This window comes from Toxotes jaculatrix, chromosome 11, assembly GCF_017976425.1.
Source record: "Toxotes jaculatrix isolate fToxJac2 chromosome 11, fToxJac2.pri, whole genome shotgun sequence".
NCBI classification, from domain to species: domain Eukaryota; kingdom Metazoa; phylum Chordata; class Actinopteri; family Toxotidae; genus Toxotes; species Toxotes jaculatrix.
In genome coordinates this window covers 23129067-23156504 of record NC_054404.1, presented here as the reverse complement: position 1 = coordinate 23156504, position 27438 = coordinate 23129067, and the positions used below count along the sequence as shown (strand labels likewise).

Here is a 27438-nt window from a genome sequence, read left to right as displayed (position 1 = left end):
GGAGAACATAAACAGACCTCCCCGTGAACCCCACACACCAGTCACAGCAGAGGTAGTGTTTTCAATTCTCTTTATTAAGTAAACTCTACACTTTTAGTATTGCTTTTTTATCTTTTTTTTTTTTTTTTAATTCTTTTCACTCTAAATTAGAACCTTTTGCAATCAGCACATATAGAACTTTTCAATCAAGCTACACTTTTTTTTTTTTTTTTTTTTTTTTGAGGAATACAAAAATATCACAGTACATTTTCTACTAAGTCACCTTCACCTGTGAGGTCCAGAGCCATTCAAGAGAGGCAGGTTCAGAACCACAGCAGCTGCCTGGACAGAGATGGAACGTCAACATGTCTTAAAGTAACAGCACCATGGTCTATGAGCTAACCACACTGAAGAAAAGGGGGGCCACTCGAGAAACACTCGCGTGTCACAAAGCTCAGCGAAACCCAGGGCTTTCCAGAGCCAAACCACAGCGTCTCGTTCCAATACATGAACACGTGTTCAGTTCTGAAGTGTGAACTCTGACGAACACGGGCTGAAAAATGAAACACAGCCACCGTCTCATCCACGGTGAGTGTGTGTGTGTGTGTGTGTGTGTGACAGCCCCCACACGCCTCCCACTGAAAAGCCAAACACCAAACCAAACATTTAGACCCCAACCATCTTTTCTCCCTCATAAAACCAAACCAGACTCATTAACCATGGGGGGGGGGCGGCTGGTTTTACTTGGAGAGACAAGGATGAGAACTAACTGATTAGTTTGGCAAATGTAAGGTCTGGTTAACTTCACCACATCCAAGGAGGAGCAGCACAAAGCTGCTTCCCTCCTCGTCCACAGGGAAGCGTCTGGGGCTGTCTTCTGAAAAGAAGGGCTTAGGAATGGAATCTCAGTACTTCAGGAGTATTACCGATAATCAAAACTCGACTGGTGGCACACCAACTCATTCTTTTGATCGCTCGATGTCAATCCTATTCGAGTTAGTTGTTTTCTTTTAGCAGAGATTTCACACGGTTATGTTAAGACAGAGCTACACGGTGAATTTGACACATCTGTCGTTTTGTTAAATGTCGACAAATCTTTTGTAGAAAAACAGGAAAAAATGTTTTGAGACTGATGATGGAAATGTACGGAGCCCCCCCCCCCCCTGAAGGCAACATGATCAAAGAACTTTCTTCCACAATGACCACAAAAAAAAACAAGAAAGGTTTTTAGTCATGTTGCCTTAAGGAGCTCCAAAAAAATAAGATATCATCCAAAAAAATGTATAATGATACTCAGCCCTACTGACGAGACATAACAAACGCCTGATCCAGATGTTCTAACACTGGAAAAGCCCTTAGTGGCCCTGCTTGGCCCAGCAGCGGTTAGGTCGCCTCTGGTTTTGGTCTGGAGCTGTGTTCATGTCACTCCTGAGGCTGGCCAAAATGTACATATGGATCCCACACAACAAAACAGCACCTTTAACATCCTCTCATCCTCTTCCCGTTCCTCTCTGCATACATGTCATATTCTATACAAAGTATCAAAAAAGATTAAACAAAATACTGAAAAATCCTCACCCGTACTGACAATATAATTTCTCATATTAAACCTTTTTTTTTTTTTTTCTTCCTTGCAAACCTTCCCTCTCTCCCACACTGCAAAGATTCAGATCCATAGTGACAAGCTTTTGGTGAACGAGGCCTCACAGCACCGACCACTCTGGACAGGAATGTTGCAGCATGAAAACAACTCACGCTCAGTGGTTTCATTCAAAACAAAGCTAAACAAAACTACAAAACACTGGAAATGACATGAGGGTGGAGGATGGTGAGAGATCCCCGTCAGTGTCTTCAGTTTGGGGGGGGGGGTGGAAGAGACGAGTTAGATGCAGAAAGGAAGGAGTACACTTTAATTCCACAGTTACACAAACATGAACCATGATAAAACAAGAGGGAGGAGTCAGTCAGGGACAGAGGAGAGCAGGGGAGGTGACCTGGCTTCTCCTCTGAGCTCTGGGTGGACAAAAGAAACCAAAGAAGTCTCTGTGGGTTGGGGGTATGGGAGCTGATTGTACTGCCTGTGTGCTGTGTTTGCTGAGTCCACATCGCAGGGGGCGGGCTCCCCGACAGAACCAGACAGCATGAATGTGGCCGGCTCAGTGCAGTGGCAGTAGCAATGCTGGAGTACTGAGTGGGCGCTGGATGGGACTCCTCAAGCTCAGCCCGGGCCCAGGCCCAGCCTCAGGCCCAGGCTCAGGCCTAAGCGTGCTGCTCAGGGGGAGAAGGTTGCCATCTCCAGAGAAATGCGCTGCCACAGCTCCTTGGTCTGCTTGCCTCGCTTCAGGTTCTGCAGCACGTCGTTAAACTGCATCATACCCACGGGCGTCAGGCAGAAAGCACCTCGGGCGCTGCGGATGATGTTGACAAAGTCATCGTAGTCAGCGGGCGTCAGGTGGATGAGCCGGTGGTGGATGTACTGCAGAGACAGAGAGAGAGGGGGGGGGGGTTTGAATCTACATGGACAATACAGTGATCAAAGAGCACTGAGACAGAGCAGCATGAGTCAAAGAGAGAGGAGTTAGAAAAAAAAAACAAAGATGGCAGCAGATTGATTCTAATAAGAGAAGTTCACTCAGCCTGAAACGGTCGATGTAACAACTCCACAGTCTTAAAGTTTTTGCTCCTGGTACTTTCAACCACAGCCTGTGTGTCCACTGAATATCAGTTGTGTGGACCATACACATTAAAATGGCTGACAGGAAGACGACGTCAGGGGGAATGAATAAGTGAAATGAGGTGGAGGTGATCCTGACTGCTCCCAGCAGCTCTGTGTTACCTTCACTGTCTGATGCTTTCTATCTGATTAAAGGACATTTCTGCTTTACTGACAGATCAAACTGAACTGGAGTCTGTGCATCTACTCCACTCTCTCTCTCTGAGCTCTGAGTGCAGGTACGGCTGCAGTGTGGGGCGGAGATAGTGCGGCACCTGCAGGTAGGCCTGTTGGCAGCGCTGCACGAGCTGGTGGAAAGCAGGCGTTCGGAGGTGGGCGTGGATGTGGGCGGGGTTCAGCCTCTGCAGAGCCTCCATGATGATCTCCTGCAGGACGAACGGACTGAGGACACCTTTTGCTGCTCCGACACAGAACTGGTACACATAGTTGACTCCTGACAGAGAGAGGACAGAGAGAGGATTGGATATATAGACAAGGAAAAGAGGAAGTGATGGTTAAGGTCAGGGTTCTGTTACTACGAATAACCGGGTTAGATCACCATGGTAACCCATGCCGCAGGGCTAACCTGCTTTGGAGCAGTACTACTGACCAATCAGATCACTGGGAAAACTAAGTCATCATCATTCCTACAGGATCCTGACAGGGACAAAAGAGTTTACAATAAAGTGATAAACAGTAAAGGTTTGATTACTCTGGTTTGAAAACAGAGTGGTGATCTGCACTGTTAAATTTCATTTTCAGCTGCTGCTGGTTGATAACCAGCCTTGTGCCACAGGTTATCCAGGACGGCTGATGTAGGCTCAGTGAAGCCAGATTATCCCAGGAGAGGCACAGTAACTGGAATATGCTCCATGGCTCAAGGCCCCTAGGGTGCCTGGTCTCTATGTTCACCCAGTATGGACGTGAAAACCCCATCAAACATCAGTCTAAATGTTATCTTACAGCCATTGTTTCATTTCTTATCCGACGTGTGTGCGTGCAGAGACAACACAAACCAGACAATGAAACACTAGCTCTGCTGCGTGGTCATTAATTCAGCAGAGGGAGCTGCCTCTGGAATAAACAGCTGTAAAGACGCCTGCGGTCTCCGTTTTTGTCTCTGCCATCAAAAGGTTTCTTTCTGCACCTCCTGCCGTGATAAATGGCTGTGTTCAGTCCACAGTGTGTGGTGTACAAGGGCCTCTGCCTGTAGTTCATGGTTCCTCTGTTGTTTATTGTTACTGTAGTTTGTCTTCTGCGAGCTCCAGCCGCCATAATCAGGTACGTACGTTACCCGTTAACCTAACAATTAACTCCAGCGTCAGCCACTAAATTATCGCCCCCGTTATTGTCCATTCTTTCATGAGCGGGCTCACCTAGCCTCGCAGCCAGTCCCAGCAGCCATTTGACGTCCTCAGTGTAAGGTGGGCTCCTGGAGAAGTTGTTGGGGTGGTCGTTGTGAGCCCTCCTGCCCAGCATCTCTAACGCCAGCATGCCTTCACACAAAGGAACAGCAGAGATCGCATTGGTTCTACACGCACACTGGTTAGAGGAAAAACATCACTGCAAGTCACTAACTCCTCACCAACTCTGTAGGCAGAATGCAGGTAGTGCAGGCCCTGCTGACTGATTGGCTGGCTGTGCTGCTCGTCCTCTGCTGGGAAAGGAGTGCTGACCAATGAGCCTGGCTGGGAGGAGAGGGAGGGCAAAGACGCTCCCTGGATGGCCTGGATGGTGGGGCCCGCGTGAACGCTGCCTACTGTACAACACGACAAGCACATCGCACTGTTTAACACTGACCGACAAACTCGTATAACAGTAAGCTGGATTTAAACACAGGCCAAACACACACACACACACAAAGACTGTGTCGAGTCCTGACCTGCTACAGTGGTGCTGAGGGGCAGGCCGGTCTCAGTGTGGTAGGGATGGACGGCGATCTGAGTCATGGACGGTACAGGGACACCGGGGAAGGTCACAGCCGTGGCTGCCATAGGCGGCTGGGGGCCAGCAGCCACTGAGAACGGGTACTGGGCCCCGATGAAGGCTGGGTGCATTCCCTGAGGAGGCAATAAGACACACACACAATTTAAATACTGGCTGCGTGTGACAGGTCACGTACACTAACTGTCTGCTGCCACTCATGTAGTTTTTAGTCTTTGAAAGATGTGAAGACAAATTCAAAACTGTCCTTATCAGCTGTGGACGCCATCTTAAGTATTTCTTACCTGTGGATATGCAGCCCCAGACACAGGGAAGACGGTGGGTCGGGGGACATGCTGCAGCGGGTGTCCCAGGTACTGGGGGGTGCAGACGGTGGGGAGATGGGCCTGGATGGTGGTGTAGGGGTGGAGGCCCTGGCTGTGGGGGTGAGCCATGGCCTGGCCGGGTATGGCGTGGGACTGGTAGATGGTGGAGCCCACGGAGATGACGGGGACGACGGCCGCTGCAGTGACTGAGGCTGTGACTGTTGCCACCCCGGGGGACTCCATGTTGGCCCCGCTGTCGAGGACGCCGCAGGTGGATTCGGGGGGCCTCCTGCCCGAACCCCCGTTTGCCCCGCAGCGCCCAGAGGTTTCCCGCTGCTGACCTGAGCCCCCGCCTACTGACTGCTCATACAGCCAGTACCACTGGTGAGCCACCTCAAACAGGACCTCAGGGTACACACCTCCACCCTTGGCTGCTTCCTCTACTGCCATGCAGGCCTTCTCCAGCATCACATTGTCCTGGAAGGAGACAGGGACAGGAAGGAAGAGGAATAAATCCTGTATTGTCTTCATTGGTTTCTTTACCAGCAGGAAAATGACTCGCTTTGGTAAATTCAGGTTCATTTTGTGGAGCCTATTTAAAAAAAAGTAATTATCTTGTCATGTTAGAACCAAAACAAACACATAAAACAGGATCGGACATGCTCAGAAACAGGCCACTCCCACACTACCTGCTCTTTGCACTGCACCAGGGCTCTCTGGATTTCATTTGGATTGAGGGCATGAGCATGAGGCAAGCAGCTCAGGGCCAGCTCCGCCGCCGCCCGAACCATGTTGGGGTCCCTGGCTCGCGACGCTCGGTCCGCTAGGGATGCCACCTCCGGAGGGGTGAGGTGACCGTCCCAACACTCCACCAAAATGTTGAGGGCAGCGCTGCCGATCTCCATGGCCTGGCCTGAGAGATGAAAAGACACTGGATTAGAAAATCTGGATCTTTGTGTTTCTGTCTCTCTCTCTCTCTCTCTCACACACACACACACACTCACCAGTGATCCAGGACACATGGGAGGAGTAGGTCCTGGACAGCCAGTTGGGTGAGACAAAGTTGTGGAGGCCAAGAGCATACAGGCCAATCTCAAAGGCACACAGGTGCAGGTTTCTGTGGGGCCCCTGGTGGCCCCCGCTGGCTGAGGGCTGGGTGAAGATGGAGGTGGAGGAGTTTCCTCCAGCTTTGATCAGCACCGTCTTGGCCAGCTCAAAGTAAAAATGGGCCGCTGCCTCTGATGGCTGGTTGGGCACGTGCGGGGCGTGGCACTCCGGGCGTCGGCCTTTGTACCTGAACACACGGAAAACGGTGTGAGGTGTGAATGCACCCAAGATGCACTGAGGACACATTTGAGATCCAATAACTGAGACCACATCCTTTTAGGAGTGTGAACCCAGATCCTCGGCCAGGCTGAAGGTTTACCTGCTGGTGTCAGTGCTCTTGGCTCTGGCCCCGCCACCTGCCCTGCGAGAGCCGCTGGAGGAAGAGGAGCCCAGCGAATCAGACGACGAGCTGCTGATGCTATCGCTGTCCTGGCCCCGCCCCCAAGATGTCGCTGCCCAGCCTCCCCTCAGCGGCCGGCGGCTGAGAGTGGGGGAACTGTCAGAGGTCGTCTCCGGAGCACTGCTGTCGATACTCGCCATGCCTGTCCAAACACCGTGCATATCATCATCATCATCATCATCATGTTCTGTATCACTGTTATGTGTGTGTGGATGAGGAGATGTTTCAGTGTGTGGGACATTTTTTGGGTACAGAAATACCCATGACCCAGGTTAAAACTCAGCACTTCCTGTTTGATGCTGTGGACTGACGTTCAGTATAGACATAGGCATTACTGCCTAAAGTATGTACCAGTGTGTTTCTTCTTCTGCCGGACAGGTGAGCCCCAGCAGCGCTGGCTGTATCCACAGCGCGCCCCCAGCGCCAGTCGACTGGGCACTGTGGCCTCCAGCTTAAAAGGAGCTGTTTCATTCTGCGGGTCAGCTGATGAAGGAGGCCCATCTGATACTGCAGGGACAGAAAACAGTGGTGATTGTAGATGCACAACAGTGACATAAGACATGGCACCTAAAGAGGGGGTGGGTGGGGGTGGGGGTTCTCACCGTGCTCCCTGGTCTCAGCAGTACTCTCCCCTGCTGTACTGTTCTGCACCGGGTTTAGTTCGGCCTGATGAGCCACCTCTTCTCCAGCCAGTGTCACGCCAGAGGAAGAGCTGGAGGAAGAGGGCGCCACGGTGGTGGTTGCAGAGGAAGACGAGGGGGCGTGTTTGGAGACGCCCCCGCTGGCCCCGCTCACCCCGCTGTGGCCAGCGGCAGTGTGCTTGGACGGGCTGCGCTGGCTGCCTGCCGCTGGTTTGCTGGAGTAGAAGGAGCTCAAAGTCTGAGGCTTGTGGGTCTGACTCTCCCTGTCCAACAACTTATCCAATATCTGAGAATGACAGGACGGATACAGGAAACAGAAAAGACGGGGAGAGAGAGAGAGAGGGGGAGAGGGAGACAGAAAGAAACTTTCATTAAAGAAACAGAGGAAGAGAAACTCCCATAGCTGCCTTTAATTCGTGGTAATCTGTTGAAAGTTTCACTTTGTGTTGAGAGCATTTGAATTTATTGTCCGATGGTGGACGGCTGGTCTGTAACTCTGTTTTATTATAGATAGTAGTGATGGCTACCTTCTTCAGTTTGCTCTGGTCATCCTTATAGGTGATCATGAGAGCCAGAGCCAGGTCACCCTTCACCCGCCTGGTTCCTTCACACAGCAGAGGATGCTCCGCCTCACTGACTGTGGTCTTCATACCTGCAGATACAGAGAGGGTGGAGACAAGAAGAGGGGGTTACAGCAGGAAGTGTTGGGGGAAGACAGGATGAGGTAAAGTGGACAGTGCCAGACAAAGATTGGGGACGTGATGAGAGAAGTGGGGAGCAGAGAAAAAGAGATACTGAGAAACTGAAAAAGCAAGAGAATCTAATCCAGACAGTACAGAGGGCCCCCTCGGGTCAGATGAGGAAAAAAAAAAAAAGAGCCATGTATAAATCTCTACTCTCGGTCTACAAATCCATGTGCACTGTTTATAATCCGTGCTCTCAGATTTGTAATCTGAGTACATGGATTTGCAATGCCCAATGCAAAGACAGTATAACATTAAACCTACCTTTAAATCTAGATAAATTGGATTTACTTGCTCTCTGAAGAGAGAAGTCGACTTGTAATCCGTGCACATGGATAACAAATCCGAGAGCATGGTTTACAAATCCATTATAAAACGTGATCACGGATTTGTAAAGAGTACAGATTTACACATGGCTTGGTTTGAAGTAACAGGTATCTTTTTACCAAGTGCAGCAACTGCAGCCTCGAAGCCCAGCTCCTCATCACCGGGCATCTCGTTGTTACGGTTGCGGCTCGGTGGACGGGAACCCGTTGGGGACACAACTGCACAAACAATATGGTGAAAAGAGAAAGGGATGTTAATTCTTGAAGTTCAAGTTTAAAATCCCCTACAAATAATTTCTTCATACACATGAGGTTTTATTGTGCAAATAAGAAAATGAGCTAATTTATAATAAGTTTTATTTAGATCTGAATTTAGGTTCCGTTGACATCTTTCAATCTACAATGCTGAACTCCAATCAATCAATCAATCAATCAATCAATCATTGGTGCTTACCTGGGGTACACAGTACATCGAAGATGAAGCTGGCCAACATGAGAGGCAGCACGGGCCTGTAGTCACAAAAGTTCCCGTCTCTGAGCTGCTCGGCTCTCTCTCTGATGGTCGACATCTCCACCAGGCCCAGAGGAATCTTCTTCAAAAGAGCCACCACCTCTGACTCCTGATAGGCCAGCTTCACCTGTTCAGCACACACACACACACACACACACACATGTTACACATACTGTATGTGGAGTTTCCACAGGAATAAAGAAGTCCATTCCAAACTGACCAGTCCATTTAACTATATTTCCAGTATTTTACAGATACTCCTCATCTATCTTTTGTGGGTAACCAGCAACAGCTGCTTATAATAATTAAAAAATATTGAGCTCTTGATTTGTAGGTAGGGAAGAATAAATTTGATGTGAGTGGCCCACAGGTGAAATGCTGGGGCAGCTTATTGGCCTAGAGACTAAGGACTGGGAACTGGCTGAGAACCTTTGTCGTGCGTCACTCTCCATCTCTTTCTCTCCCTCACTTCCTGTCATCTCTCCACTGCTTTCCACTATGAAAACACCGAGGAACAGCTCAACCATGTGTAGAAAGGTCAAGAAGAGATGTATGATGCTGTGTTCTGGTGTTTGAAGGACACATTTATCTAAGCAAGCTGGACGTATCACTGGATGTTTCTTTTTTTCTTTACCTTTTTTTAATCATTCATTTCTATGCCTGTTGTGCTCTCACTCTTTTCTCTGCCTATGCCAGCAGCTAACACTGAGCCTTTTAATTACAGATGTGGGTTCGATTGTGGGTCTTATATTAATGGGTCTGGTACAGATTCATCAGTCCACAACAACAACAATAAAGGCCTGGAATTATTTGTTTTGGGTTTAAAAATGGAATAAAATTAGCTAATTAATATTTTTAATAACTGATAAATCGTGGCATGGTTGTGCAGTGTGTGTGTGTGTGTGTGTGTGTGTGTGTGTGTGTGTTTGAAAGACCTCCAGAGCTTTGGTAGATGCCGGTGGCCTCTGGAGTTCCAGGGAGAACATGCCGGTGCTGAAGGCCAGGTTGTGGAGCTCCAGGCGTTCGCTGAGGACAGTCAGGAGGAAGGCAGCTTTTGACAGCGTGTTGGTGGCTACCTGCGTCTGACGGCTGGTGGACACCTTGCTCTTCTTACCCTAAATTCAACAACAACAACAATGATGTCGGAACAGGAAACCAAACATTACTTCTGATAAGCACATTCACAAATTCTTTCCTTTTTTATAGTTAATACTTGCTGTTCAGTTAGAAAACGGCACAGTGCTGGGGCTGGTGACTGTACCTACCTTAGTCTGCGGCTGCTCCACTTTCAGGTCCGGAGGGTTGGCTAACAGGTCTCTGGCCAGCTCCACAGCCAGCCGGCACGCCTCGTTACTGTAGCCGTGAGCATAGAGGGCCTCGGCGCACGCAAACAGCACCTGCACACGTACGCCGACAGTGTTTCAGGTAAGTGAGACGAGCAGTGGGGTTTCGTTTCTGTGCTGCTGTGTCTGGGACTATTTTCGTCCAGTGGCATTAAAGCCAGTCAGGTGTAAACACAAGAGGAAACAGATCTACAGTGAGCGAGGCAGTCCGTTCTCTAGATCTAGTTTCCAGTAAATGTCCCCATTACTTTGACCTGGATCATTTTGTAGTTCTGTCAGTCCTTCCGCTTAAAATAGTATTTTATGCACGCGCTCTGCTGCAAAGACAGATGAACACTAACATTTGTAAAGATCCTATTGGGAATTTCATCCTATTTTTAAATTGCTGTAAGTCCCAATATATCCATCCTACTTAGAGAAGACTTGTGTAACTAACTGAACACGAGAGGCTGGCTGTTTTGGCTATGACCTTCTCCACCAGAGGCTTAGCTTACCATGTATAGGGTCTGTATCAGAATCTTGGTTGCTATGGGAAACTGCCAATATGGAGTGGGCAGCTGTATTTTCACATCTATGCTAAAGATAAATAATTCACCATTACCTTGAGGGCCTACTTCTAAGTGACTTAATGCCACTTAAAGGTTTAATCCTTTATAATAAAAAGGAAAAATCCCTACTACTTCCTTCACAGTAAGATGTGGTGGCCTGTAATCTGCTACCCTTCATGGATCCAGATGTGATGGTGGCAAGTGACCAGACTCTGGCTGCATGAGCTAACGTTGGCCTATTTTTAGTGCCTGCCCACACAGATATTGCACCAATCAAATCACAGTACCGACACTGTCTGTCTCTCTGTCTGAAGCTCTAAAGCCCTGACTGTGAACGATGCAACCTTACCTCCATGCGTCCCTCCTGATCCAGTGGTTTGATCCCGGCGAAGATGTCTGGCTCTTCCTCCTGGTGGCTGTCATTCAGCTGTCTGTCTGCCCCCTCCTCTGAGGCGGCGCTCAGGTAGTATGCCTGGTAGTCGTCCTCGCCCACAGCTTCTCCCCCTGCAGATCCACCTGTGGCCTCTGCTCCTTGGTTAGCTGGGCCACCTGCAGCTGCTGCCCCAGCCGCTCCAGCGGACGCCGCCTCTCGGCGGCCGCGCTGTGCCTTGGCAGATGTTTGAGCGGTGCCTGATCTCGCTGTAGTGGCAGAGGTGGAGGGCTGGTTACTGCCAGCTGAGTCTACATCTTCATCTCTGCTCTGGACAGGCTCCACCTCCAGCTCTGCTTCCTTTTCTGCAGCGCTGGGCATGTCCATGACAACCACCACCGTCTCTTTGGAAGGGAAGCAGGGAGGAGCGGGCTCTGCGGCAGGAAGTGCGGCAGACGTATGACCGACACGCTTCGCTTCAAACATCTTGCTCCCCCCGCTGCTGCTGCTGTACTTACGTGAGTCTCGGAGCAGTGGGCTTGGGGAGGGAAGCATCTCTGGTGGCGGGGGGAGAAACTCGAAAGTGTTGCTGGCCTCAGCCCCCAGAGCCAGACTGCAGCCATCATCCAGGCTGAGCTCAGCCAGGTCCGGCTCCAGGGAGCTGTCCTCACTGCTGGTTCTCCGCTTAGCACTGGCATGCTTACCACCTCCTAACCCCCCGCTCCCCCCAGGACCTCCCACAGATGCCCCCTTTCCACTTCCCTGCGTCAGTTTCAGTTTCCCTCCAGAGGAGGAGCCTGGCCCTTTGTACATGCACTTCCCTCCTCCATCTTCCAGGGAAAGAGAGACGCTCCCCCCGAGACGGACCAGCATCCCTCCCCCTCCGCTCACTGACAGACCCTTCCTCTTGGTCAGAATGGTCTCCTTGGGTCGCACGGCCAACTCCTGTTGAGACAAGTGACCACTTCCTCTTCCTTTATAATCTCCAACGGCTCCACCCTCAGCTCTTCCCCCTGGCTCAGTAGGTTCTCCACCCGCTCCCGCAGCAGCTTTGGCTCCTCTCTGGTGCTGCACTGCCCTGGACCAGCAAAATGTGGCGCTCTTCTTGTCAGCGCTGCAGTAGGTGATGCCGTCCAGTGGGTAAGCCACCTCCCAGTTGAAATAGCAGGACTCCACAGCAGGTTTGAAGCCCTGGAACAGTTTATCCAGGGACTTGCGATGTTGCCCCCGCTTCACTATCTCGATCACCTTTAGATGCCACTGCTTCAGTTGGCCTGCCAGTTCCAGACGCCTGGAAGAGAGTGCACACACAGACTTTACATCTCCCCCCTGGGATTTCTCATATTTCATGACCAAATTCTGTGACAGTTTGTCTATGAGCAGCGTGTATGCTGGTGTCACCGGTCTAACCTGCAAGGGCTCATCGTGGGGTCGAGCACTGCCAGCCTCCAGAGCACCACCATCTCATCACACATGCTGGCACAGGCGTGGGCCGCCACCTCCGACTGGCCGTTGCTGCGGCCGGTGTGGCCGCTGGCGCTGCTGTGGGACGCTGACGTCCGAACGCTGTACCACCAGCTGATGATCTGAGCACACACAGAGAGACAACTCAGCGATGAGTGTGTATGTGTGTGTGTGTGGCAAAGAATGTATAGTATACAGTATAGTGCGTATTCAAACTTTTTTTTTTTACTACTCTCCGCTTTGCCTGTGTTGCATTTGCAGCATGCAAGTGGTTTACTCCGAGTGGCTAGAGCTCGTGTCACGTTGAGGGTGTACCTGTTCGTAGGTGAGGCACTGCTCGGTGAGGATCTCGAGCAGCGGGGCTGCGTTGCTGTCTCGTCTCTTGAACATCTCCCTGACGATGGACAGGAGGTTCCAGATGCCTTCGGGCTCTCGGCCCCTCAGAGGTCGCAGCAGACACGCCCACTCGGCGGCGGCTGGCGGCTCCGTGGACGACAGGTACATGGAGTTCACGTCGCTGTGAACAAAATGTACACAAAGCGCTGGTTTTTAGTCATGTAGCACTGAGATAAATTCATCAGGTAGGAAGAAGAAGTTTAGAAGGCTAAAGCTTTCTGAGTTCATGTATTCAGTAGTAGCATGTAGCATGTACCTGAAGACAACAGGTGAAGGCCCACAGAACTTGTGCAGAGTCTTTTTGATGTTGTCGCTGAGGGTCGACTCATCCAAATACCAGGTGCTCTGGTCAGAGGCTGAAGGGCCTGCTGTCGGGTCTGTACACAAACACATCATATTTATATATATTTACATTTTTTTTTTTTCTCAGCAAAGCATTCTGGGGAAAATCTGCCCTGCAGGATAAAGTCTTTCTATTTTTATGTAAGGACTTTCCCATGTCTGTTCGTGCAACAATAACACTCCTCTCTCCATGGACACCATACACAACACTGTAGTGTAAACACACACTCTTTAACAGGAAACATCACTGCCATCTAGCTGCAGAAATATGTAATAATGTAGGCTGAAACTGGTGGTAATGTCAGTGTATCTCAGTGCAGCTGGAGGTTGCTCTCTCAGCGTATGCTCTGAACCACCTGTGTTGTTCACTGCTGATACTGTACCTGGAGCTCCACACACGGTGTTGATGGCAGTAGACTGAGACGAGAGCAGCTCATCCAGCAGACGCTGAGCCGTGGGTAAGATCTGGAGACACAAAGCTGAATGAATACCAAACTTGCTTTGTCGGATATATGACATGTAAATCACAGAAATACATACTTGGCCAGTAGTTTGGTTTCTAAAGAGAACGAGTGGTTCAGGGCGTGGACGTTACCTGCTGAGGCAGCTCACTGATGAGGTACTGGGCGAACTTTTGGAGCTGGTCCCTCTGCAGCCTGGACAACGACTCAGAGACCGGAGCCCTCAGACACACTGCTGACGCCTGCACACACACAAGTTGAAAACACAACTTGATATAAGTGAAACCTACAGCAGACTCACCAGTGCGGAGAACACACTTCTGATGATGGTGATGATGCCTGATGCATCATGTGGTCTATCATTACTTTAGTTTGGTTTTCTGCTGATAAATTGAGAACATCTGATTGGATGAAAAACGTGATACAGCTTTGATAGAATTCCTTTGTGTAGGCACAAACGCACATTGTGGATCCTGAAGAGGCAGAGCGCCACCACATGAGCACACCATTTGGCCCCAGCGCCGCACGTGCAGCTACAGGAAGTGATGCGGCAGCGATCAAACATGACCGCCACGTTGTAGGCCGTTTTAGACTGACCGGTCTGACTGGACACCACTGTAGCACTGAGATGGAAGCCTGGGGAAAGAGAGACAGACACAGAGAGATGGATAAACACTGAATTAGAGAACAGGGACAAGCTGGACAAAAAACAAAACAAAAACACTTTCTTAGATCTGTACTGCATTTTATTTAGCTCACTCAATTTCATAAGTATTTTCTTACTGAAAGGAGTTTGTTATCTACTAATGGCTGATTCATCTATACAGCGGAAGTGCAAGTTTTAGAATCATACATTTACCCAAACTGAGGCCTACTGTTACCGTTTCTATGAGCCTATGTATGGTAAGAGCGACCACCCACCGATCTGCAGGGGGTCTTTGACAGCTCGGATCCTGTAGAGCTGCTCTCCACGTTGGAATTCATCTGGGCTCCCATTAGCCAGGCATGAATATAACCTGGAGGCAGGAGGAGGAGGAGGAGGACAGAGGGACCACAGACAACCAAAAGGACAAGGCGAGAGGGACGAGAAGAGAACAGAAGAAAGACGTGAAGGTCAGGTACACCCAGGACAGACTGACTCAGTTATGTGCGTGTGTGTGTGTGTGTGGTTCCCTAAACCAACCTTTGTATTTTGGTTGTGCCTAAATTATTTTTAAGCAGAAAAGAGCAATATAACACAACACACACCGAACAAGAACTTCCACCTAATGGTAAAACAAAATAGGTAAATACATGAAAGATAGATAGATATACACCTGAGAAAGAAAGCCCATGCTAACAGCTGACTGGGTACATGACCAGATATCCAGACAGAACAGTGCTTCAATATTATGCCACTTGATTAAAACTCCAGTATGGGCCTCTCTAGGAATGTCTGGGCAGATAAGTCCACAGAGGCCTCTCTGCAGAGCTTGTGCTCTCTCTGTTCCAAAGTAATTTAAGACGGGGTCCCAAATTTTATAGAACATTGAGGGTTTGTCCTTAAGCCAGTAGGTCATGGCCTCCAGAGGGATGAGCTCTATTATAACTTGCAACCACTGTGAGGGCCTGGGAGGTTTGTCAGAGATCCACTGAAGTAAAATGCACCTTCTGACAAACAAAACAATTTTAGTTTTCAGTTCTTGTAGTTCAAATGAAAAAAATCAAGCTGATCGCATCATTGATCTGAACTCTGGTCTGAATTTATCCGGTAAACTTTCTTTCATTTGTAGCCTCCGGTACTTTGGAGCAAGCAGCTCCAAATACAGTATTAAATGCGATGGAGCATGAAAAATTATTTTTTAAGTCAGCTGCTACTAAATACAGGCATTTATATACATTCATCAGTGCATTTCATGCTTGAGAAACTCAGAGACAGACCGGCCAAGAAAGACCCAGAGCCGAAAACCGAAAGTTCAGCAGAGAGGGGGAAAAGAGTTGGGTGCGAGACCGGTGGCTCACTCACACAGTGGACACACACTTTCCAGACACACACAGGACTGGTTAGCCGTAGCTGGTTAGAAACACCATTGTCATAATGTTTCAGTATAATGTGCTAGTAGCATCATCACCAGATTAACTTGTGTCAGAGCTGAGCAGTGGCAGCTGGCATTTGAGGAAGTTGACTGGCAAAATAAAAACACAGAGCTTATGTACCTTTACTTTAAAAGTATTTAAATATGCCAGGGGAAGTTTTCTGTGAATAACCACAGGCTGAAATACAATAATAAACACATAACGTGTAGGTGCAAGGCTACTGGAAAAACTGCATTGTTGCAACACCTGCACACTGCAACCAAACTTTGTGGTTTACAGTCAGGTATAGTCAGGTGACAAAGAACATTTAAACAACATGCATTAAAAACATTTTAAGCTCTCTTTTGTTAGTAAATGGAAAAAACACAGCTAGAGGTGTACCAGCAAATTGTACTTGTCTCTTCAGCTGTGAGTAGTTTACAGGACTGCGATCAACATATCCTTAACCAGAGGGGAAGATAAAAAAAAAAAAAATCCGGGTTATCAGTGATCTCACCTGATGTCTTCCTCATTTTCGGGGAAGCTCCAGTAGGCGATGCGAAGCTGGAGCTGTTCTGGGACAGGAGGGTAGACCTTCTCCACCACCTCGAACGGGATGTGGAACGCTACCTGCTTTGCGGACAACTCCACCAGCGGTATCACCTGACCATCTGAGGAAGACCACGGAAGAGAGGAAGATCAGCTCAGCCAGCCCGATGTGTACAGTGATGTCACCGTGTACTGGAGGAAATGCTAATTTTTCAAATTTAAAGGTTTTTCGTTGGCATGAGAGTTTCAAAAATCAATGCTGCAAAAGTATCACAGTAACACCGTTTAGCCAAGTACACCATAAAGAACAATACATACTGGCATGTTGGGCAGAAAGATATGCCCTGTCTCTTTAAATAATGATGGGATATTTGAAGTGCACTTCCACATCACCACCTGTGCATAGACAGCTTGCCAAGAAGAACTGGAGCTGTTCAGGGATCCAACCAGCGACCTGAGTCAGGTTCTTATTATATTTAGACTAACTGGGTTTTGAGTGGATCTATGTGGACGCTATCAGCTCTGATCATGGGGTGCATCATCACCACCACCATCGTCATCGTCACCACCACCACAGGAGAGGCAGAGAGTGAACTGTGCTTCAAAATGTTCTGCTGCTCTGTTCCACAGCTGACTGTTAATTGGTTGGACATCATGCTGCTCACAGTGTAGCTTCTCTCTCTCTCTCTCTTTCTCTCTCTCTCTCTCTCTCTGTTGGGTCTGTTCACTTCCACCACATTTAGATGAGGTCTGGTTATTCTCTGGCCTGTTTGGATTGGGTCTGACTGTCCTTGCATCCCTTCTGAATCTAGTATCTGTTTTTTTTTTAATAAATACATTTATGCATATGCACATTAAGTAGAGCTCAATCCTACAGACTTATGGTCTGATTCAGTTTGGTTCCAAAGATTACAATGACCCTCATAATCTTTCCTGTTGCACCAGAGTGTAATGAACCTAGCAGCCTCTGGGGGCAACAAGCTCAGCTACAGACTTTTTTTAAAAATGTGTAAAATACTGATGATACAAAAACTGTGACCAATGAAGAAATCAAATCAAATAGAGTGTGTGTGTGTGTGTGTGTGTGTGTGTGTCTCTACTACAAAAAAAAGGGCAGCATAAGCACAATGACAGGAGTATTATTGAGAGCACAGTGGTCTGCCAGAGGGAAGAAAAAGTGATGGGTCTCAGATTACAGACCTCATTTCCAAGCCACTACTTGTGCTGTTGTTTACCATATATGGAGTAAAGCACTCCGTTCATATAATGCCATCATTGGGGTAAAGGCTCAGGGGCTGATGGTTACAGGCCATGGGAAACCCATCAAGGCAAGCAGACTAGCATCACTCATATGTTATGTGTGTGTAATAAGTCAGCTAAGCTATCGTGTGACAAAAAAAAAGTTTAAAACCAGGTGCTTGCTTCATTTTGTCAGTTACCTAATGGTGGAAATGGTGAACTTAAACAATCCCCTATATGTTGCACACGTGGAAAATGAATTTTCTACAGAATGCAAGAGCAGCTCATATTGTAGCACAGCAAAATACTCAAAGATCATAACGCTGACGCGAGTGTATCCGAGCAAATCTTGTCCTTCCTTCCTTTTACCACAGCACTGAGACTGCTCTCATTAAAGTTCAGAATGCCTCAAGAAACTGATTCAGGTATCATCACAGTCCTAATCCTACTCAGTTTGAGCACTGACTCTGACTTAGCTGACTCTACATAACTACTATACAGAGTGGAAAGCAGGGTTGGACACTTGGACACAGTCCTACAGTGGATCAACTCCTGGGAGAGGAGCTATTATGTCTCATTTGGCAGCTATGCAGCAGAGCTTGACGGACATGACGTGTGGAGTTTCCCAAGGCCTAATTCTTGGGCCTGGGGAAACTTAACGTTCAACAGTCAACAGATTAGTAAAAACGTTTTTCAAAACAGCACTTTCCATAATTCACCGCGGTAAAATGAAGTGATAAAAGTAATGAAATTGTATTTTTTTTTTCCAGTGAGTGTGGCAGCACAACGCCGAGTGAATAAACAACCATGGAACAAAGTGAAGTGTGAGCGTGGTCTTGAAGGAGGAGGCTCCTGTGAGCAGTGACGGACAGTCCTGAGTGGCAGAAGGATTTTCCTGCAGCTACAGCTGCCCTCGGCTGATGTGCTCCTCCAAGAGCTTCAGGAGGATAAACTTTATCGAGTTGTAAGCAAAACTAATCGCCTACATTTATCACTGCACACTATTAAACAATATTTAATTATTTAATATATTTTGGACTCAGGAAAAGGCTGAAAAAGTGCACATAATGCAATGATTTCCTTTTGTGAAACGGCTCAAGAATGAAAAGTAAACTACTAAATCTTTAGGACTGTATTTAAGTCACTAGCTGCGGTCTTTTGAAATGGATGACAGTGTTGTAAAACTTCAAACTGCAGAGGAGCGTGCTAACAACATTAGTATGTTGTGTATATAACAGTATCAGTGTATAGCATGAAACTGGGGCAGTCTGACTCTCTGACAGTAAAGAGCTAAAACCTGAAGAGAGAGAGAGGGAGAGAGAGAGAGGTGGCTGGGTAGTAACAGAGTTCATGTGGCCAGCCTTGTGATTGGCTGCTAGAGGTGAATGACAGCCAGCCGCCCACCAATCGGCTCCCAGCACAGAGGGACGCCACTACAACAGCTGTTCCTTTGTAGCTGGCCCTGCCAAGGGCTGAGGACTCATTCACTCTTTTCACTGGATCACTAGCTCTCTCACTGCCTTCCTCATTTCCTCCCCCGCTGTCCACTTCTCTCCACAGGGTGCACTCCATTAGTGCGCTGACGTACACCTGTGGTGCGCTGGAGGGGACATGCTGCTCACTATTTAAAAGCTGCCTCTGCTGTTATACACACTCGGGGCCCTCTGCTCTGTTTAAGTGACATGTGGGTTTACTTTGACCACTCAGCTGATACAAAGAACTGGGACAGATTTACAAAACCACCCTCAGCTGATGAACTGCCGGTTGATCTGTCTATATTTTAGCCAGTAAGTGATGTAAATGAATGAATAAAGCAGGGATATCTGCTCCTGTTATGAAGCCACCGCTAACAGTTACTGCCACAAGTAGATCATTGGACTGGTGTAGCAGTTATGCTGGCTGCGCCATGCTGTCTTTGTTTCCCTCCTCTCACCGGTAAAGGTTTCCCCCCCCCTCCTTTTCAAACACACACACACTGCTCTGAATAGCCTCTGTCCTGGTGGGAGGAAATGGAGTTAACCCACTCTTTTCAAGGGAAGAGTCTGATTACAAAATATGCCTCTATGACAAATATCTCGGATATTTTTTAAGCCTTTGGTATCTTGGGTTTGTACAGTTTGATAATAATATTGTGACGTATTCTATTTAAAAGTTTTATTTTATTTGAATCTTTCTAATGTGTGACAGATGACTTCTTGGTTCTTGGGCAGAGCAGCACGTTAGCGCAGTGGTTGAATCTATCACCTCACAGCAAAAGCAGGTCTGGGTTTAAACCTGTTGCCGTATGGAGTTTGCACTTTCTCCCTGTGCCTGCATGGGTCATGGGTTTTCTCTGGGTGCTCGGGTTTCTACACCCGCAGTTGGAAGACAAGCAGGGTCATACGGGTTAGGTTAACTGATGACTGTAAACTGTGTGTAGGTGTAAATGTGAGCATGAATGTTTATCTCCCTCTCTCTCTCTCTCTGTGTCAACCCTGTGACTGACTGGTGCCCCGACATGGGTGTACCACGCCTCTCGCTCAATGCCAGCTAGGATCAGCTCCAGCTGGAACATGTATGTTGGCTGATACAGAGATGCCAGCAGAGAAAATGTCAAAGATGTGTCTGGAGACACTGTTTCAAACAGTACCTGATACATCGTACTCAAAAATTCTGTATTGGGCTCTAATTCCTATATAATGTATAGGAATAATAATATATTCCTATACGTCCTTTATATATAAATAAATATAAATAATATAGAAAGGACTACACTAATTGCCCACTGAAAACACCCATTTGATTTCAGTGAGCTACTTCCAGGTCCATCTTTGTCCCTCCACACTTTAAGTTCTCCATGTGTACAGGCTTTAGCCTCAGCTGTGTTTGAGAAGTTAAGCTTCGTGCCAGTGAACCATTCACTGTGACCTTTCCTTCAACATACCGTCCATTTCACCTGATGAAAACCGGCTGCATTCGTATACCTGCCCATACCATACTCCGTTACCGTTCCCCTCCCCCAAGTGTTTCTGCAGCTGCTCGGCAGATGGTCAGCTGGCTCTGCACACACCTGTCCCTGAACATGTGGATACGCTCCTTTTCTTCTATGAGAATTAAAACCATTACACGTGGCAGAGCTATTCTCTCCTCCTAATCCTTTTTCTTCACTGCTGTTGAGAAGGTGACACTTCAGCTCTATTTGGTATATAAGACTGGTCAGCTGGCCTTTACCAACTAACTGCAGCCAAAAACCTTAAATGCCCATCATGATCTACGGTATGAGCCTCTCCACAGTAACAAAAGTACCAAAAACAATTCACGTTATCTCTGTGGAAACTATTACAGCAATCACAGTTTGTATAAACGAGTGTTCTGACTGCTGGAACTCGATGAGAGGAAACAGAGTCTTTTATATTTACACCTGCTGTTCATATGTCCTCCCATTGTCTTCATTCTGCCCACATTGTGAACCAATCTCAGTATGCAACTTATTTAGGTGGAGCTGGCAGATTGGTCAATAAACAGCGGTGGTTTAGCAGGTCAAGGGAAGTGACCCAGGATAGTCCTGAGGGATTGATATGACTGGAAAGCAGTGGCCAAAGGCGTCCTAGGGCTAATAATTAGTAGCAAACTAGGCTAATGACAACATCCAGATGTGGTCTGGCCAGTCACATTCTGTTTGCAAAACCTTCTGTGTGCATTTATCAGATATTCTGATACAGATCTGTTAATATCTTACAGAAATATGGTCAATAAGGTGATAATTGCACCTTATTGACAGGCCATTAAAAATTTATCCAGCCTAACTCAGCACAGGCTGAGTTGGGCTGCATTACAGTTCAATTCTCAGGTAAATCTTTGTTAAAGTAGGAGATCTGTGATGCCTCAGAACAGTCATATCCGCATTTATTACTCGCAGCCTGTGTAGGATAAAGACTCACTAAGGAAGCACTTGTTGGGGTCCGTTTTGAATATTACAGGGTAGACGGCTGAACTAGAAGCAGCCACACAGAGCTGTTAGATGAAAAGCTGCCGGCAACGGTCGCTTAATGCAGTCTGGGTAAACCTCAGACCTTTACCATGTCAACATAGACTCCTTTCACACATGAGACATACATATGACATGGGGTTCACTTCATGTGTGTTGGACCCAGGGATTAAAGTGGGCCAGAACAATCTGGAAAGGTTACACACCACCCTGTCAGTCTGAGCGGGACAACAGAAACCCCTTTAAAAGCACATGTTTGGTGACAGTAGGCAGCCTGATCACAGCTGGTTAAGCCAGACATGTAGCAGGTCTTACTCGTCCAGTAAGACTCCTGGGGGTAGACTGTGTGTTTATTTATATTACCAAAGAAAGGTGCATGGAAGCTGTGGCTGTGTCCAAAAACTGTTCTCCGCTGCTGGAGTTTATGATGACAAAGTGCCCGCCATAGTATCCGCCAAGGGAATTCACCACTTGTTGTTATTGTAGCAGTCTACCTGCCCCCGAGCGCTAACACAATGAAAACACTGCGAGCTCAAACAGGGCAGCCCAAACGGATTTTCCATTATGACTGGTAACTTCAATCCGCTAAAGATTATTTTCATTATCAATTAATCTGCCAACTATTTTCTTGATTAATCAATTTGTTGCTCAGTTAATGAACTGATTTCAGCTTCCCTGAGCCCAGGGTGATGTCTTCACATGTTGTCTTTGTCTGACAAACTGTCCAAAACCCAAAAGTGCTCAATTTACAAAGGGAACAAAAAAAAATCAACACTGAAAAACAGCAAACAAGCAAATATTTTTGCATTTTTGATTGAAAGATTACAAGAAAATGACTAATTAATTTAAAAAAAAGATTAGCCAATTGATTTTTCTACTTTTCTACTTTTCAACTAATCAATTAATCGACTAATTTTTGCAACTCTAGTCCCATATTCACAGCCAGAGACACACATTGGTTATAGCCACACAAGAAGGAAGCAAGACAATTTTTTCAGTGAATATGCAGCTTTGTCTGGAGTGAACAGGCTTCCACCATTTAACCCTTTGTGACATGTCACGTCACATGATGCCTCATCGACACCATTTCAGGCATATTTCTCCACAATTCAACCAGACAGTTTAGCACCTTTGGAAACTTTGGGATCTTTGGTCCGGTTTGTAACGATTGGCTTGTATAATAAGAAAATCATTTAAAGTGTAATGTTTTTATCCTCCACAGTTAGGCAGGCAGAAGACCTCTGTTCTACCTAAAACTATTCACAGCTCTCAACCAAGAGCAAAGCTTCAAGGCAAAGATGGAGCTGCTGCTCTGAGTACTTCATACTATTGTTGTTAGAATACTGTTTTATCTTCAACTAAAGAAACTCTCTTTTTACTCTTTGTTATGAAATGAATCCTGATTTGGAATCTCCTGAGCTGAACATCACACGGTCGAGCACAGACACAGAGTGTAACTAAGAGAATTAACAAGAACAAATTTTCATCTTTGGGGGGGAAAAAAAGTGAAGACTTTAAACCAACTTTTCAAATAGAATTAAATGATTTTCAGAGTAAATCAGCTTATTCTGACTGAGCTCTTATATGCTATCTGATAGATAGCAGAGTAAAAAGCTGCATGTAAAAGCTGCTGGTGTCATTTACTAGCACTGGTTGCAGCACAGGGATCTCTGCTTGTTGATGGGTTTAGTAAACAAGAACATGGAGGAGTCTCTGGAGAATAACCCCAGAGAAGAGCATAAGGTTTCTGTGAGACATCAACACACACACACACACACACACACAAGGCTGTATGTGGATTTTGACTGGTCAGGAAACACATCCACCTGTAGCCAGTGGGTTCTACTTTCCTAGCAAAGTTCTTTAACTTTGAAAGCCATAATGATTAAAATACACAGAGCAAGTGATCTTCCAGAAGGCTCTGAGATTGTGACTGGAGAAGTAGTTTGGTGACTAACTTGTAACACACACACACACAGACACAATCATGAAAAGAATCTACTACCATATTTTTCTTAAGTCTGAAATAGTTCATTAACTAATATGTCAGTCCTGCTGTGAAATACATGTACAGTGATAAACAGTGGAGCAGATTGAATGCTGGACTTTAACTGAGCTTCAATAACATCAGCTACAGCCACAGTTAAATTTACAAACACATACCATTCTCTAATGTATCCGCTCCACCTCCAACATAATAGTATATTTTATAATCAGATATTATTACGTAATAAGGTTCTCAGCAACAGGTATTACTGCTAATGTCTTTTAACTCTGCTATAGTAAACTTCAGTCGAGCCTTTCACACTCATTCCGGAAAATCACGGAAACCATCAAAGTATTCAGAATGAATGGATTTGTATGTGTGAATACAAGTGTCCTTCTCCAACCTTTAATCTTGACCGTAGGGGAGTTGGGTCCAGCAGACTGTTTCCTCCATCCCCTCCAGTTCTGACAGAGGCTCTCGGCCTCTGAGATGAAGGAGCACAGCGAGTCTTCCTCAAACCGGTCCGAGTCTTCGAAGGAGAACCTCTCCCCGTCCTCCCACTCGGCGAACATCAGTTCCATTACATCCACTTTTTAACCGCTCCGGAGTCCAGAGGACTGCGAACGGAGGCCACGGCCTTTCTTCGGTCTAAAAATCAAGTGGAAACCCGGCGAACAGTGTCCAACACTCGGGGAGAATCAAGAGTCTCAAGACTGGGGGGAGGGGAGGCCACTAGCAACCAAAACACAGCTGAGAGGCTTACCGCTGGGCCCTCAAACACAGCTCCATAATACAAACTCTGACAAGGCGGTGGTCTCCTTTAAACAGTCTGTAGGAAGATATTCACAACAAAGCTACAGTTACCAAGTGTCTCTGCGCAACTTCTCCCGTGTTTTGGATGGAGTTGTTATATATTCAAACCAAACCACTCGCTTTTTTAGATCGATTTAACAGCCCACTTCATGCTGCCGGGCTGAGTTGAGGCTCCCCTTTCAGAACATAAGGTCCTCTCCTCAGTTTGACTGTACTACTGCCGCTGAGAGGACAAACGAGCCACACTCACTAAACAGCTAAGGACCTTTACTGTCAAACACACCGAGAGTGCAGCATGTAAAACCGAAGGGGGAAAAAAAATGTTCCTCTCACGGTGCAGCTACGAACATAACAAGCACACCGCCTCGCAACGACGCTGGCTCGGAGGGGGGGTAGCGATTAAATCTTTACGAAGTCATGAAGTTGTTTTCCTCCATCCCGACGTCCTACTCTTTTCAGCCAATCAGCTGGACTACACTGGATATTAAGATTATCTATTGTAGGATTACATCGGTGCTGGAAGTGTTTAATCTGTCACACAGCGAAATATTCTCGTCGAGGTCAGAAACTCACGTCGCGTCCCTACTGCCAAATGTCGTCTTTGTTCTTACATTTACTGTGCTAGTTGTAATACTGTTATGCTGGGCTGCTAAAGCAAATAACATGTAGCCGACGTTAGCAGAGAGGCTAATTGTGCTAACAACTGCATACTTACTTACGAGTTAATACAATGAGCTGTCATCCGCTGAAGACTACTGTAATGAGGTTAAATGTGGTTTTCGACCCGAAGCCAGACGTGTTCGGCTCGGTTTACCTTCGGTCTGCTTCGGTTCTACTACCTGATGTTAGCTATATGTACTAGCAGTGGAATGCTAACCCCCCCGATCGGCTAACTTCAGCTAGCTTGGATAGCTGTTTGTTTACATTTACTGGTGATGGCAACAGCTTTCGGACTATAAGGACTACACGCTTATTTATATCGCCTATCTTCTGGACTTTTGCATTTTTCTAGGTTGCATACGGTTTATATTTCGATATTAATCCCCGCTCCTAGCTCAATGTTTTTCGTTCTTTGTATTGGAGTCTTGTGTCAGACGTTAAAAGCTGGTGTATTCCTCTGTCGGGTCTGGTGCAGAAACTCCGATCAGTCCCTCAGATATCTTCCGTTCCGACTGACACCGGTTGTCCTGGCGTCTTACGCTCGTCTCTGCCTCCAAAATGACACCGGGATCCCCAGTTGATATCCCGTATCCCTCTCGCCCTAGCTCTATCGGACTGTATCAGTCTGCCGGGGGAAGATGGCTCACCTCTCTTGCGGCTCCTCCTCCATCAGCTGATCACAGCTTCCGGCTGCCAGCTCTGCACAGGCAGCAGTTCAGATGCTCTCTGGGCTGAGCTGGACAAAGAGTACGGAGAGGAGAGGTGTGAACAAACCGAAAACACCTGAGCGTACTGTCATGAAATTTGATGTTGCTAGTTGAGGTGAAGCTAATAGTAAATATTACTAGCTACACATTTGTAGTAACAAACTGTTGAGTATTTGAAAGATACTCATGGTCCACATAACACATTTATTTAGCCTGTTTAGGCCCTTTTTTCATAACCCCGTGGATCCACAGACTGGACTTGAGAGACATTTCTTTCACTACTGTTTCTGATCTTTACAAGTATATGGGCACTGGTGACACATAAACAAGCCTCATCAACCACAACCACTGAAAACACCTGTGTGGGTGTACAGTGTATAAGTAACTACTAACTAAAGCTGTAGGAATAAGTTTAGCACTATATTTACCATAGAAATGAAAGGGGAGTTGAAGTATAAAGTAGCATTAAATAGAAACACTCCGTGCAGAAATTTCCCTTTTCTGTTTCCATATTGCTATTCTCAAAATCTGGGAAGCAGCAAACAAAAGACTGTGGTCAAACATTGGGAACTGGAGACAACAAGACTCTGGAGAAAGAACACTCATCAGAATCTCAGTAATGATCTATTGCACGACTCTATTCTGGCTGACATTAGAGATGAGATTACTGTTCTACATCAGGAGCTGAGACAAGAGACTGAAGCTGTCCACTAAGGGACATCTTCAAATCTGCAAGCCTTGCACCACGATGTGAAAGAAGAATTTACCAACATTAGTCAGGGCCAGGCATCAGGCTGAAGCGTCACACTCTCTCAGCAATGCCCTGGAGTGAATCCAGCAGGAAAATGTGCCTATCTCAGGAGCAGGATTCAGAATCATCAGTAACCCGATGACAGAACTTATTCCTGAGATTTTCTGTACTGAAAACTTCCCTTCTTCAAATGTTATTGACCAGCCTCCTCATTGACTGGCTCCTAAATTTGAGATTATGAGAGAATAATTTAGGGAAATAAAACCAAATAAATGAAAAAAACAAAAACAAATATGCTGTAAATAATAATAATAAAAAAAAGAAATCAAAACAAAAAAGCAAGTTTAGGAACATGTTCACAACTTAAAAAGAATGTAGCTTTTTTTTTTTATAAGTTATGAGTACTTGAGTGTATATATGTGTGTACTGAGTAAGCAGCAAGACAGTGTATCAGGGCAACACAATACAGTGTGTTCAGCAAAGGTTTTGATATGCTTGGAGCTGGATCCAGCAGTGCAGTCATGGGTCAGCAGGGTGAACAGCAGGAGGCTCAGGATGCAGTCCTGAGGTGGTGCCTGGCGTGTACCTGCCAACCTGACTGTCTGCTGCCTTTCTGTCAGGAAGTCCAGAACCATTTGTTATGGTCTGATGGGGCTGAATGCAGAGCTGAAGCTGATGAAGATAAAGGCCATACAATATGTTGCAACACAATATGTTGCAATGTAAAACTATGCTAACATTGCTTTGTGTTATATACATTAAATGCATGAGTGTGATCATATGTCATCCGTTACACTGTGAAATGTCAGCAGTGTGAGGGCTGGTCTGAAATGTCACAGCAGAAAAAAAAAGTCCCTGTACCGGAAATCTAAAACCAGAGAGTGAGAGGAAGATGATTAAAGGGGTTTTGTGGCCAGTTGAGGTGTTTTCTACAACCAGACTTCTGCTCGTTAGCTTTATAAAAACATTCTCATTGAGACTTTTTTATTATTATTCACTTCCCTTTCATGTAGATGCACATATGCATGATAAGGGAAAGGACACTTTATTTATGTAATCTTACTATTTTCATGATGTACTATATAGTCAGACTGCAGCCTGTGAGCCTGTTGTTCCA

At 46.7% G+C, this 27438-nt stretch overlaps 1 protein-coding gene across 2 annotated transcripts; it reads right to left on the bottom strand.

Moving 5' to 3' along the window:
- Positions 1 to 79: 79 nt before the first annotated feature.
- zswim8 (zinc finger, SWIM-type containing 8) lies at positions 80 to 25491 on the bottom strand. 2 transcript variants are annotated; one of them, XM_041049525.1, is made up of 26 exons: positions 23794 to 25491; positions 16166 to 16319; positions 14515 to 14609; positions 14057 to 14229; positions 13728 to 13835; positions 13516 to 13597; positions 13047 to 13167; positions 12710 to 12911; positions 12341 to 12516; positions 10910 to 12221; positions 9935 to 10066; positions 9605 to 9784; positions 8613 to 8796; positions 8279 to 8386; positions 7617 to 7741; positions 7051 to 7375; positions 6800 to 6955; positions 6368 to 6590; positions 5946 to 6235; positions 5631 to 5854; positions 4921 to 5418; positions 4575 to 4752; positions 4278 to 4451; positions 4069 to 4188; positions 2968 to 3146; positions 80 to 2455 (listed from the first exon to the last, which is right to left on the bottom strand). In XM_041049525.1, the coding sequence occupies exons 1-26, from the start codon at positions 23969 to 23971 to the stop codon at positions 2252 to 2254; spliced, it is 5901 nt and encodes a 1966-aa protein (XP_040905459.1). In that variant the 5' UTR covers positions 23972 to 25491; the 3' UTR covers positions 80 to 2251. The 2 variants fall into 2 exon arrangements, with proteins under 2 accessions (XP_040905459.1, XP_040905460.1); XM_041049526.1 differs by having other exon boundaries at positions 8279 to 8377.
- Between the last annotated feature and the right edge of the window lie 1947 nt (positions 25492 to 27438).